Raw genomic sequence first — 14,814 nt, 5'->3', positions numbered from 1 at the left:
TATGTGGAGTTTCTAAAACAACACTTCCTGCCATGGTTCAAGAGGAAGAACCGTGCTTTCCGCAGCAAGATCATTTTCATGCATAATAATGCACCATCTCATGCTGCAAAAACACATCTGCATCTCTGGCTGCTATGGGCATAAAAGAGGACAAACTTATGGTGTGGCCACCATCTTCCCCTGACCTCAACCCCATTGAGAACCTCTGGAGCATCATCAAAAGGAGTGTCTATGATGACGGGAGGCAGTTCACATCTAAGCAACAGCTCTGGGAGGGGATTCTGTCCACATGCAAAACAATTGAAGCAGAAACCATCCAAAAACTGACAAATTCAATGGACGAGAGAGTTCAGAAGCTTCTTTCGAACAAGGGGTCCTATGTGCAAATGTAACATCACCTAGAATAAAGTTTTCACTTGAAAACTGTTTGATTTCATTTTGTAATAAGCTGATAATGCTTATAACTTCACAATTGACCATTTTTTGGTTCAAAATAAAAAAAAAAGGTTGAAATCTCTGCTGTGCATAATAATTTGGAACATGCATTTTGAGTGTTTATTTTTTTTAAAAAAGATACTGTTTTCATAGGCAGTTTGTTCCAAAACATTGCAATTATACTAGAATAGTAGATAACTGGAAAATAACAATGACTGCAATTCAGATAGGCAATTTAGAGAAAATATGAGGAAATATTATTTGCATAATAATTTGGAACACAGTGTATAATGGACCAACATGATGCTGGGTACAGTATAATGGCCACACATGGTTACCCCACCCCCCATCATTGCCTTCTCCATCACTACACACACACACACACCTTTCAACGCGCTCCCTCGCAGCAGCCGGCAGCTTCCACTCCGGTGGCGCTGAATTATGTCATCCAGCCGCGTCGCACCACTGACTGTTCACGTCGCTGCAACTCCGGTACGCCACTGATAGAGACCTCTCCGTGTCTCCTGTGCCAGTCAGTGTCAGAGCAAGGAGCAATATCTGCTCCGATCTGACACAGCTAGCGTCCGCTCCGTACACCACGTACACACGTGGCTCAGCTTTGTACACTTCGTACACACACACACGGCTCCGCTCCATACACCTTGTACACACGCGGCTGCGCTCCGTACACCTCGCACACACGCGGCTGCGCTCCGTACACCTCGAACACACGCACACTACTCTGCTCCGTACACCTTGCACACACTACTCTGCTCCGTACACCTTGCACACACCGCTCTGCTCCGTACACCTTGCACACACCGCTCTGCTTCGTACACCTCGTACACATGCGGCTCTGCTTCGTACACACACACCTCCGCTCCATACACCTTGCACACATGGCTCCGCTCCGTACACTTCATACACATGCGGCTGCGCTCCGTACACCTCGCACACATGCGGCTGCACTCTGTACACCTCGTACACGTGTCTGCGCTCCGTACACCTCGTACACATGCGGCTGCACTCCGTACACCTCGTAAACACGCGGCTCCACTCCGTACACCTCGTACACACACGGCTCTGCTACATCCACACTGTAAACACCTCCTGACGCCACACATAAACTTACCCTCATCCAGCACCATGACAATTAGCAGAGTCCTGCATGCATACACGCAGACCACGATCATGTGACCCCTGACTCCTCCCCTCCTGTGACCTCATCACAGGTCCTGTGTGCACAGAGCAGCCATATATGTGGTGTGCTGCTCTGTGGGTGGGGACCTCCCAACCGTCCCGGATCCAGCGGGGCAGTCCCAATGAGGCTGAGGCTGACATTGCAGTGTGGACAAACTAATGTCCCACCCGTGGCTGCGGGGGAGACTGTCAAAATCGGGACTGCCCCGCTGGATCTGGGATGGTTGGGAGGTCTTGATGCCCCAGGACAGAAACTGAATTTGCGCCCACCATTACTGACCCCGTAAGAACCTCGCCCCCCAAAGATTATGAGCCACTAATTCCTGATTTTGTGGCGCAATCAGGAATTAAATTTGACACCACTGATCTCGCAGAAATTGACTTTTAAAAGTCTTTTTTCTCTGAGGATTTAGTAAACCTCATGGTGTGCCAAACAGATTTGTATACCCAGCAATGTTTGGCACAAAATCGCTTTTGATCATTTTCAAACTGGGGAGGAGTTGATCTATTTGATCAAGACCTCCAGCCGTACAGTGCCATGACAGAGGCCAAGGTGTATAAAAAGCTGGCTGTGCACATAATACAGATGACAATGCACAACACTTTTTGCTATCACGATGTGCAGGTGAGACCGGTATGTCAGTTCCAGATGGTAGTGATCAAGGCCCTAATCTTTGGAGATCAGGAAGGAGAAGGTCCCAGTACTTATGAAACTGAAGGTGCTCATATCGTACCAGGCTAATATTTCCTGCGGAAGGTCCCTCAAGTCACAAAAAAACGAAGGTCGCAAAAGAGGTGCCGAGTGTGTTACAGAAGGAGGATACACAAGGACACTATTTATCAACGCAACACCTGTCCTGACAAATCTGGCCTGTGTATAAAAGAATGCTTCAGACTGAACCACACATCCATGGACTACTAAATTAATTTCTAACTTACACAAATATTTAGAATTGAGTGTCCTCAGTGGTTGATACCTTTTAATGGCTAACTGAAAAGATGATAACAAATTGCAAGCTTTCGAGACTACACAGGTCTCTTCATCAGGCAAAGACTAAAAGAAATTCTGAAGAATCACATATTTATGCACAACATAGCACAGAAAAAAAAAAGGAAAAACCATGGATAAGACAGGTGACATGAAGCAGAATTACCATGAGTGATAAACAGTTATGTCCATAAATATTGGGCCAGTTCTTAGATAAGGATTGTTTTATTGTCCTCTGGTCTGGTTCTGTTGTGATGACCCCTCATAGTCTGAGGGGCAAGTTCCTTAGTTGATGTAAAAAGACATAAATCCGTGTGACACATTCATTCCTGCACTGAGTGTGTCAAAGGTCGTCATCAGTTTATATTCCCATACTCTTCTGTCTCTCTTAGATTTGAAGCTACCTTCTAACACAAGTAATTTCATGTTCATAATGTTATGATTTGGGAGACAACAATGTATTGCCACAGGTAGATCCATTCTTTTTTTCTCTTATTGTGTGGTGGTGAGAATTCATTCTTGTTCTAAGCTTTTGCCCTTTCTCCCCCACATACAGACCCCCAGTTGGACATTTACTCACTGCAGAATTTCTTCAGAATTTCTTTTAGTCTTTGCATGATGAAGAGACCTGTGTAGTCTCGAAAGCTTGCAATTTGTTACCATCTTTTCAGTTAGCCATTAAAAGGTATCAACCACTGAGGACTCTCAATTCTAAATATTTTTCTATCTACTGGCTAACACGGTACCAAGATATATATCTTTCCTGTAACTTACACAACTCATGTATGCCAACCTGACGTACACTAAGCAACTCACGTAAACCAACCTGACAAACACTACATAACTCATGCATACCAACCTGATGCCCTCTACACAACTTATATATGCCACTACATTATAACATTCACATACCAGGAAACAGTACATCAGTTCCAAAATGGGGGCACTTGTGGGGCATTTCCACTGTTTAGTCACATCAGGGGCTCCGCAAACGCTACATGATGCCCGCAGACCATTCCATCAAAGTCTGCATTCCAAAACATTACTCCTTCCCTTCCGAGCCCAAGCGTGCTCCCAAACAGTAGTTTTCTCCCACATGTGGGATATCAGTGTACTCAGGAGAAATTGCACAACAGATTTTGAGGTCCATTTTCTCCTGTTACCCCTGTGAAAATTATTTTTGGGGGCTAAAATATTTTTTTTTTCAGTAGATCGAGATGACTCTGCGAGTGCCAGCCCAATATGGGGGTCCCCTTTGGCTCATCAACTCGGCCCCTTTTGCACCAATATGCTTAGGCCGGTTTCATATGTATAGACGTGTCACTGCGCAAAAAATTGCAGACGTTCTTGAGGTCAGATACCTTTTTTCATCCCATGAGTACTAGGAAATATTCTAGGGTAACTCTGTTGCGGAGTAGATTAGTTAATCTGTTAATCTTGTTCTTCCCTCACTATTTTGTAGATGAAGCTGCCGATACACTTCATAGGACTGTCAGCAGAGTTATTTACAGAGTCGTAATTATTAAGTACAATAATAATCAATTTCCCAATATTCCCTTGTGAATTACTCACCATTTTAATGATCTCCGGATAAACGGGTTCTATGAGCACTCCTCTGTTTGTAGCAATGCATTCCACCAGCTCGTTCAAGGCTGCCCTCTTAATTTCCTTGCCCTTCAGGTCGGCCACACAGTCCATAAAATGGAAGATGACTGAGCATTGTTGGAGCTTCTTACAGAACAAGTCATGGAGCTCAGACACGGGAGCATCTGCAAAGAAAGGAGAAAGCCAGGGTCAATGGGGCTTAAGACGCTTTAAAGAGGTTCTGCAGTCAAAAAAAAAAAACAACACAGAGAAAAACTGCTGCCAGGCAAACTCATAGTTACGTGGCAGCAGGTGGTTGGAATATTGAAGGTCGAATATGCTACGTTCCCACCTGATGTCTTGCGCCCATCTTCTCCTGACATCAGGTGGAAAGTAGTGATGAGCGAACGTGCTGGGATAAGGTGTTATCTGAGCATGCTCGGGTGCTAACCGAAAATGTCTTCAGCGTGCTCGAAATATGTTCAAGTCCCATCAAGTCTGCATGTCTCACAATTGGTCGACAGCCGCAACACATGCGGGGATTACCTAACAAACAGGAAATCCATGCATGTGTTACAGCTGTCGAACATCCGCGAGACATGCAGCTGCGGGGACTCGAAACGTATTTTTTGAGCACACGGAAGACACTTGAAAAGCACAGGAGCATGCTCAGATAACACCTTATCCCAGCACGTTCACTTATCACTACTTTCCACCTGATGTCAGGAGAAGATGGGCGCAAGACACCAGGTGGGAACGTAGCATATTCGACCTTCAATATTCCAACGATTTAAGAATTGCAGCATTTTAAAAACTCATTTCTCACTTCCGAAGGGAAAAATGGGCATAAAAAGTGAAAAAAATAAAAACAGCTCTAGGGAAAAGTGTTATTTCTAAAGATGTGACACTTTAGTAAAGGCAAACGTACAGAAAAGCAACACAGTAAGGCCGGGATCACACTAAACGTATGAAAAATTGGTCTGAGTCTCCCTGCCGAGAGTCGGACAAGTGTTCTCCGTATACATCTCTGTGTAATGCGTTTGCAATGTGATGATGCGATTTTCTCGCACCTATGCATCCGTATGACATCCGTATGGCTTTACATTTCTCACTGCTTTTCACCATTGAATTTTATGGCTCAATGGGCTGAAATGAGGAAAATGTGTGCGTATTTGTCGCAAGCTAGACAAATGGTCCGCATGGTGTTTGATTTTTTCTCGCACCCATAGACTTGCATTGGTGAGACTCGGACGATATACGCCTACAATCGCAGCATGCTGCTATATTACACGCACATCGAATACGGCAGAAAAAAAAATGGTGATGTGATCTGCCCCATAGATTAACACTGGTCTGAGTGCTGTGTGATGTTTTCTCGCATAGCACTCATCCGTATTCTACGGCAGTGTGACCGCGGCCTAACAAGCAAAACTGACTTTAAAAATTCCCCTCCATGTATACAGTTTTCTATGATTATTCAATATGCCAGAATATATGATAATCAAGTACCGGGTTGCATACATCTTTACTTTCCATGTAACATCATGATGGTTATGCAGAACATGTAAGAAAAGACAATTTTAGAGTGGATCTGCCACCAAATTTTACAACACAATCTGTAAACCCTATTAAACAAATCTTAGACCTGATGAGGCCAGTGAACTTACATTTGAAATCCATTTGAGAATGGCTGTGAAATCCCTTTTAAAAGTTTCCTTGACTTATAATAAGATGATCACTTTTTGTGTCCAGCTTTAGATGGATTCTGAAGACTTCTGCATTATACAGCCATTCTGACATAAATATTCACAGTAAGTACACCAGCCTCATTCGGTCTAAAATTTCTACGTAATTATATATTCAGTTTGTGTTCTGAAATCTGGTGACAGATGCGTATTTAAACGAATATTCTTACAAAATAATGGAGAAAGGTTAGCCACGTGCCACACAGTTTGGTGCAGTATTTTGAGCCAAGTAAAAAATGGAAAGACATACTTGTGTCAACCAACTTAGATTTGTCATCAGAAACACAACAAGATGTGCATCGTCACAGTTAATGCCCTCACAAGCTTCAAACTAATCTCTCTCTTAGGCCGGTTTCACATTTGCGGTTGTGTCCGCAGCGTTTCTTCCGCAATTTTCCGCATGCGCTGTGTATTCCTATCTTTAACATTAGGGACGCATGTGTCTGCGATCGGTTGTGTTTTGCCGCATTTGACAACGCATGCGTTGTTTCGTCGTCTGCAGTTTGGCGCGGTAAACGCTACATGTAGTAATTTTAGAGGCGTCAATTTGCCACCTAGAAACGTATGCGGTTGTTAGCACAAGGAATGCAGCAAAAAAACGCATTAGTCTATGGGAACGCATGCGTACACATGTCTTTGTGTACACATGCGTTTGATGCGCTTGCGTACTTCGGACTGCGCATGTCCAGGAACTGATTTAGACATGCCCATTAAAGACACACCCTCCTGGACATATCAAACGCATGCGCATAAAAAGCGCAAACACATGTAAAAACGCATGCAAACGCTGCATTTTTTTACCATCATGTGTAAGCTGATGCGGATAAAAAAAACGCTGCGTTATCAGACGTTTGCATGCGTTTTTGCATGCGTTTGCGGTTGCGGACGATACACTGCGGACTTAACCGCAAATGTGAAACTAGCCTTAAATGTCTCACTAATTAAGTCAGGAAGCCTGTACCACGCCGAGTCCCCTATGGCTATTTACTACAGAGATGCAAGGACTCAGTGTGCTGCCATATAGCGCACCACAAGTGCGAGCAGAGGAAAGTAAGAACATTTTTTTTTTAATTTATTGGAAAATAGAGACAGAACGGACATTATACCAGAAAGGGGCCCGAGATGGGGAACATTATAACAGGAAGAGGCCCAGGATAGGGGACATTATACCAGGATGGAAGTCATTATACAAGGAAGAGGCCCAGTATACCTATTTGGGGGATATTGTTATAGGATGGGGGGCATTATTGTTATGACCCCAATGGCGAGGGTCTCAGAGGAACAAGTAAGTCTGCGAAGTACAAAAATCCAGCTCATAGGGCAGTGGTAACTGGGTTGACCATATATCTACTCCTAACGCCAACACTAGAAGTAGCCGGGGAACACGCCTACGTTGGTCGCTAGATGTCTCGCGCCAGCCGGAGGACCAACTACCCCTAGAAGAGGAAAACAAAGACCTCCCCTGCCTCCAGATAATAGACCCCAAAAGTTGGATACAAGCCCCCCACAAACAATAACGGCGAGGTAAGAGGAAATGACAAACACAGAGATGAACTAGGTGCAGCAAAGAGAGGCCCACTTACTAATAGCAGAATGTAGCAAGATAACTTATATGGTCAACGAAAACCCTATCAAAATTCCACACTGGAAATTCAAGAACCCCCGAACCGTCTAACGGCCCGGGGGGAGAACTCCAGCCTCCCTAGAGCTTCCAGCAAGGTTAGGATACAGATTATGTACAAGCTGGACAAAAATGCAAACAAAAACAAATAGCAAAAAGCAAGAAAGCAGACTTAGCTTAATCTAGCAGGAACCAGGATCAGTAGACAAGAGCACAACAGATTAGCTCTGATTACAACGTTGCCAGGCATTGAACTGAAGGTCCAGGGAGCTTATATAGCAACACCCCTGAACTAACGGCCCAGGTGAGCATACAAGGGATGACTGACATACCCAGAGTCAAATCACTAGTAACCACTAGAGGGAGCCAAAAAGCAAATTCACAACAGTACCCCCCCCCCTTAGTGAGGGGTCACCGAACCCTCACCAAGACCACCAGGGCGATCAGGATGAGCGGCGTGAAAGGCACGAACCAAATCAGCCGCATGCACATCAGAGGCGACCACCCAGGAATTATCCTCCTGACCATAGCCCTTCCACTTGACCAAGTACTGAAGCCTCCGCCTGGAGAGACGAGAATCTAAGATCTTCTCCACCACGTACTCCAACTCGCCCTCAACCAACACCGGAGCAGGAGGCTCCGCAGAAGGGACCACAGGCACAACGTACCGCCGCAACAAGGACCTATGAAATACGTTGTGAATGGCAAACGACACCGGAAGATCCAGGCGAAAGGATACAGGATTAAGGATTTCCAATATCTTGTAAGGACCAATGAAGCGAGGCTTAAATTTGGGAGAGGAGACCTTCATAGGAACAAATCGAGAAGACAGCCATACCAAATCCCCAACGCGAAGTCGGGGACCCACACCGCGGCGGCGGTTGGCAAAACGCTGAGCCTTCTCCTGTGACAACTTCAAGTTGTCCACCACATGATTCCAGATCTGCTGCAACCTATCCACCACGGAATCTACCCCAGGACAGTCAGAAGGCTCCACATGTCCCGAGGAAAAACGAGGATGGAAACCAGAGTTGCAGAAAAATGGCGAAACCAAGGTGGCGGAACTAGCCCGATTATTAAGGGCAAATTCAGCCAACGGCAAGAAGGTCACCCAATCATCCTGATCAGAAGAGACAAAACACCTCAAATAAGCCTCCAGAGTCTGATTAGTTCGCTCCGTTTGTCCGTTAGTCTGGGGATGAAAAGCGGACGAAAACGACAAATCAATGCCCATCCTACCACAAAAGGATCGCCAGAACCTGGAAACAAACTGGGATCCTCTGTCCGACACAATATTCTCAGGAATGCCGTGCAAACGAACCACGTTCCGGAAGAACACAGGAACCAGATCAGAAGAGGAGGGCAGCTTAGGCAAAGGAACCAAATGGACCATCTTGGAGAAACGATCACATATCACCCAGATGACAGATATGCCTTGAGACACCGGAAGATCAGAAATGAAATCCATAGAGATGTGTGTCCAAGGTCTCTTCGGGACAGGCAAGGGCAAGAGCAACCCGCTGGCACGAGAACAGCAAGGCTTAGCTCGAGCACAAGTTCCACAGGACTGCACAAATGACCGCACATCCCTTGACAAGGAAGGCCACCAAAAGGACCTGGCCACCAGATCTCTGGTGCCAAAAATTCCCGGGTGCCCTGCCAACACTGAGGAATGAACCTCGGAAATGACTCTGCTGGTCCATTTAGCAGGCACAAACAATCTGTCAGATGGACAAGAGTCAGGCCTACCAGCCTGAAATCTCTGCAACACACGCCGCAGATCAGGAGAAATAGCTGACAAGATAACTCCTTCCTTAAGAATACCCACAGGTTCAGCGACTCCAGGAGCATCAGGCACAAAGCTCCTAGACAGAGCATCGGCCTTCACATTCTTAGAACCTGGTAAATACGAGACCACAAAGTCAAAACGGGAGAAAAACAATGACCAGCGGGCCTGTCTAGGATTCAGGCGTTTAGCAGACTCGAGATACATCAGATTTTTGTGATCAGTCAAGACCACCACACGATGCTTAGCACCCTCGAGCCAATGACGCCACTCCTCAAATGCCCACTTCATGGCCAGCAACTCCCGATTGCCCACATCATAATTTCGCTCTGCCGGCGAAAACTTCCTGGAGAAAAAGGCACAAGGTCTCATAGTAGAGCAACCAGGGCCTCTCTGCGACAAAACGGCCCCTGCCCCAATCTCCGAAGCATCCACCTCCACCTGAAAGGGAAGTGAGGTGTCAGGTTGGCACAAAACAGGCGCCGAAGTAAACCGGCGTTTCAACTCCTGGAAAGCCTCCACGGCAGCAGGAGCCCAGTTAGCTACATCAGAGCCTTTCTTGGTCATATCCGTCAATGGTTTAACAACGCTAGAAAAATTTGCGATAAAACGACGGTAGAAGTTAGCAAAACCCAAGAACTTCTGAAGACTCTTAACTGACGAGGGTTGAGTCCAATCATGAATAGCTCGGACCTTGACTGGGTCCATCTCCACAGCAGAAGGGGAAAAAATAAACCCCAAAAAGGGAACCCTCTGTACACCAAAGAGACACTTTGAGCCTTTAACAAACAAAGAATTTTCACGCAAAATCTTAAAAACCATCCTGACCTGCTCCACATGCGAGTCCCAATCATCAGAAAAAAACTGAATATCATCCAGATAAACAATCAAAAATTTATCCAGATACTTCCGGAAAATGTCATGCATGAAGGACTGAAAAACTGAAGGTGCATTAGAGAGCCCAAATGGCATCACCAAGTACTCAAAATGACCTTCGGGCGTATTGAATGCGGTTTTCCATTCATCGCCTTGCTTAATGCGCACAAGGTTGTACGCACCACGAAGGTCTATCTTGGTGAACCACTTGGCACCTTTAATCCGGGCAAACAAGTCTGACAACAGCGGCAAAGGATACTGAAATTTGACAGTGATCTTGTTTAAAAGCCGATAGTCAATACAAGTCCTCAAAGATCCGTCCTTTTTGGCCACAAAAAAGAATCCCGCACCAAGAGGGGAAGAAGAAGGACGGATATGCCCCTTCTCAAGAGACTCCTTGATATATGAACGCATCGCGGTATGTTCAGGTACCGACAAATTAAACAGTCTCCCCTTAGGAAACTTACTGCCAGGAATCAATTCTATAGCACAGTCATATTCCCTATGAGGAGGCAGTGCACTGGACTTAGACTCGCTGAAGACATCCTGATAATCCGACAAATACGCCGGAACTTCCGAAGGCGTAGAAGAAGCAATAGACAAGGGCAGGGAATCTCCATGAATTCCATGGCAGCCCCAACTTGACACCGACATTGCCTTCCAGTCCAAGACTGGATTATGGGTCTGTAACCATGGTAAACCCAAAACAACCAAATCATGCATCTTATGCAGAACAAGAAAACGTATCACCTCCCGATGTTCGGGAGTCATGCACATGGTAACCTGTGTCCAAAACTGCGGTTTATTTTTTGCCAAAGGCGTAGCATCAATACCCCTAAGAGGGATAGGATTTTCTAATGGCTCCAGAACAAAACCGCAGCGCTTGGCAAATGACAGATCCATCAGACTCAGGGCAGCACCTGAGTCTACAAACGCCATGACAGGATACGATGACAGTGAGCAAATCAAAGTTACAGATAGAATAAATTTAGGTTGCAAATTACCAATGGCGACAGGACTAACAACCCTAGTAAGACGTTTAGAGCATGCTGAGATAACATGTGTAGAATCACCACAGTAGTAACACAAGCCATTCTGGCGTCTATGAATTTTCCGCTGATTTCTAGTCAGGATTCTATCACATTGCATTAAATCAGGTGCCTGTTCAGACAACACCATGAGGGAATTTGCGGTTTTGCGCTCCCGCAACCGCCGGTCGATTTGAATTGCCAGGGCCATGGAATCATTCAGACCTGTGGGAATGGGAAAACCCACCATCACATTCTTAATGGCTTCAGAAAGACCATTTCTGAAGTTTGCAGCCAATGCACACTCGTTCCACTGGGTCAGCACGGACCATTTCCGAAATTTTTGGCAATACACTTCAACCTCGTCCTGGCCCTGAGACATAGCCAGCAAGGCTTTTTCTGCCTGAATCCCAAGATTGGGTTCCTCATAAAGCAAACCGAGCGCCAGAAAAAACGCATCAATATCAGCCAATGCCGGATCTCCTGGCGCCAGCGAGAAGGCCCAATCCTGAGGGTCGCCCCGTAAAAAAGAAATAACAATTTTCACTTGCTGAGCGGAGTCTCCAGATGAACAGGGTCTCAGGGACAAAAACAATTTACAATTATTCCTGAAATTTCTAAATTTAAATCGGTCTCCGGAAAACAGTTCAGGAATCGGTATCTTAGGTTCTGACATAGGATTTCTGGTAACATAATCTTGTATGCCCTGCACACGAGCAGTAAGCTGGTCCACACCTGTAATCAAGGTCTGGACATTCATGTCTGCAGCAAACACAAGCCACTCAGAGGTAAAGGGGAAAAGAAAAAAAAAAATGAGAAAAAGAAAAAAAAACTCAGAATTTTCTTTCTTATAATCCCGCTTCTGCAATGCATTTAACATTTAATACTGGCCTGGCAAACTGTTATGACCCCAATGGCGAGGGTCTCAGAGGAACAAGTAAGTCTGCGAAGTACAAAAATCCAGCTCATAGGGCAGTGGTAACTGGGTTGACCATATATCTACTCCTAACGCCAACACTAGAAGTAGCCGGGGAACACGCCTACGTTGGTCGCTAGATGTCTCGCGCCAGCCGGAGGACCAACTACCCCTAGAAGAGGAAAACAAAGACCTCCCCTGCCTCCAGATAATAGACCCCAAAAGTTGGATACAAGCCCCCCACAAACAATAACGGTGAGGTAAGAGGAAATGACAAACACAGAGATGAACTAGGTTCAGCAAAGAGAGGCCCACTCACCAATAGCAGAATGTAGTAAGATAACTTATATGGTCAACGAAAACCCTATCAAAATTCCACACTGGAAATTCAAGAACCCCCGAACCGTCTAACGGCCCGGGGGGAGAACTCCAGCCTCCCTAGAGCTTCCAGCAAGGTTAGGATACAGATTATGTACAAGCTGGACAAAAATGCAAACAAAAACAAATAGCAAAAAGCAAGAAAGCAGACTTAGCTTAATCTAGCAGGAACCAGGATCAGTAGACAAGAGCACAACAGATTAGCTCTGATTACAACGTTGCCAGGCATTGAACTGAAGGTCCAGGGAGCTTATATAGCAACACCCCTGAACTAACAGCCCAGGTGAGCATACAAGGGATGACTGACATACCCAGAGTCAAATCACTAGTAACCACTAGAGGGAGCCAAAAAGCAAATTCACAACACATTATATCTATCAGGAAGAGGCACAGGAGACATTATATTAGTAAGGGGCCCGGGATGGGGACATTACACCAGGAAGGTGCCCGAGATGGGGAACATTATGCCAGGATGCAATTATAATTTAAAAAAGAGGCCCAGACTGAGGTGTGTATACCAGTTTGGGGTACATTGTTATAGGATAGGGGACATTATATCAGGAAGGATCCCAGCACAGGAGACATTATACCTGGAAGCGGCACAGGCTAGGGACATTGTACACAGAAGGGGTGCAGTATCAGTGACATTATACCATGATATAAGACATTATACAAGGAAGAGGCCCAAGATAAAGCACAGTATAGCAGTTTGGGGGACATTATATCTATCAGGAAGAGGCACAGGAGACATTATACTAGTAAGGGGCCCGGGATGGGGACATTATACCAGGATGGAATTATAATTTAAAAAAGAGGCCCAGGATGAGGTGTGCATACCAGTTTGGGGGACATTGTTATAGGATAGGGGACATTATATCAGTAAGGGTCCCAGCACGGGAGACATTATACCTGGAAGCGGCCCGGGATGGGGACATTATAGATGGAAGGGGCGCAGTATCAGTGACATTATACCAGGATATAAAACATTATACAAGGAAGAGGCCTAAGATGAAGCACAGTATAGCAGTTTGGGGGACATTGTTATAGGATGGACATGGACCCCTATGGGAGGTGGAGCCGCATATTCATCAACTGTAATGGGCGGCACCACGTGACCGCTCATACAGGAGAAGCTGCAGGGCGGAGAGCAAGCGTCGAGGGAGGCGGGTGAGTATTTTAATGCCGGCGGCCGGGCGCACAGGGGGTGGGAGGGGGGAGGATGTCCTGGTCCATGTGGTACCCAGGTGGCACACGGATGGCCTACGTGAGCTCACGGACACACGGACACGGATAACTCCGGTACCGATTTTTTCCGGTACCGGAATTATCTGGACGTGTGGGACAGGCCTTAAATGCAAGATGAAAAAACCATTGGACCCGGTTGGATTACTTGCGACTTCCTTGCTGTGGTTGTGGTACCGTAGTGGGTTTCAGTGCCACCCCAATCACTTGTTTTGCAGCAGTATATAGGGATCTTTGGTCGTGGGACCTGTGTGGTGGCCAAAGTTTCTGAATAGCCCTAACCTTTGAAATTCAGCATGAACTGAATGACAAGTTTGAATTTTAAAGATGCCAACAATAGAATTTGGATGCTTGGTATTTGTTGGCATTTTAGTTTGTAAGGGCTATGGGAGGGCACACGTGGCTTACATGTCTGTAGCCATCTTACCAAGGCAGATAACTAGCATCGATCATCACTATGGCAAGTCAATATGCTGAATTATTACAATTTACTCCTCTGTCTTATAATGATAGCGTCAGCTATTATTTTGCTAACTATCTTCCATGGATGTTCTCATATTGAGACAAAAGGCATTTTCCCTATAGGAGCACTCAGCTTCAATTATAGACTCTGAGTAACTTTGATGACATTACTTCATGATAAATTATGATGTCGCTTCTCGATGGCAGTCCACATTCACCCGGATAATAATTCTGGACCCAGGCTTTTGAAATCCATTGTCACATTTTGGGGAAGGGTCTAAGTCTGGCCTGATGGGTGATCCCTACCTTTTTCAGGAGCTTCTCACTTTTAAATCCATTTTGTGATGACATAAATAATTCAGCACTTCAGTAATGGAAGATAAACGAATATGCAAAATTCCACCATTCTGTTCTTTTTTTCTACTTTTTCCCTACAGCAGTTAACCCATTACACCCTTAAATATGAAGTCATATGACAAGCTGGAAACGCATGTATTTATAACTAGCAGACAAAATCAGAGATCTATTACACCATACATAATGATGGCATTAA

The 14,814-nt window shown here is 45.4% G+C and overlaps 1 protein-coding gene across 1 annotated transcript in view; it reads right to left on the bottom strand.

Annotated features, from left to right (window-relative positions):
• The window catches only part of PPP2R5B (protein phosphatase 2 regulatory subunit B'beta), a 98,960-nt gene that overhangs the window by 64,631 nt on the left and 19,515 nt on the right, over positions 1-14,814 (bottom strand). The window contains exon 3 of the mRNA XM_077287733.1: positions 4,196-4,392. Within this exon, the coding sequence (XP_077143848.1) occupies positions 4,196-4,392 (197 nt within the window). The remainder of the gene's footprint in view (positions 1-4,195; positions 4,393-14,814) is intronic.

The sequence above is a fragment of the Ranitomeya variabilis genome, chromosome 2 (genome assembly GCF_051348905.1).
Source record: "Ranitomeya variabilis isolate aRanVar5 chromosome 2, aRanVar5.hap1, whole genome shotgun sequence".
In the NCBI taxonomy this organism is placed as follows: domain Eukaryota; kingdom Metazoa; phylum Chordata; class Amphibia; order Anura; family Dendrobatidae; genus Ranitomeya; species Ranitomeya variabilis.
This window is presented reverse-complemented; position numbering and strand designations above follow the sequence as displayed.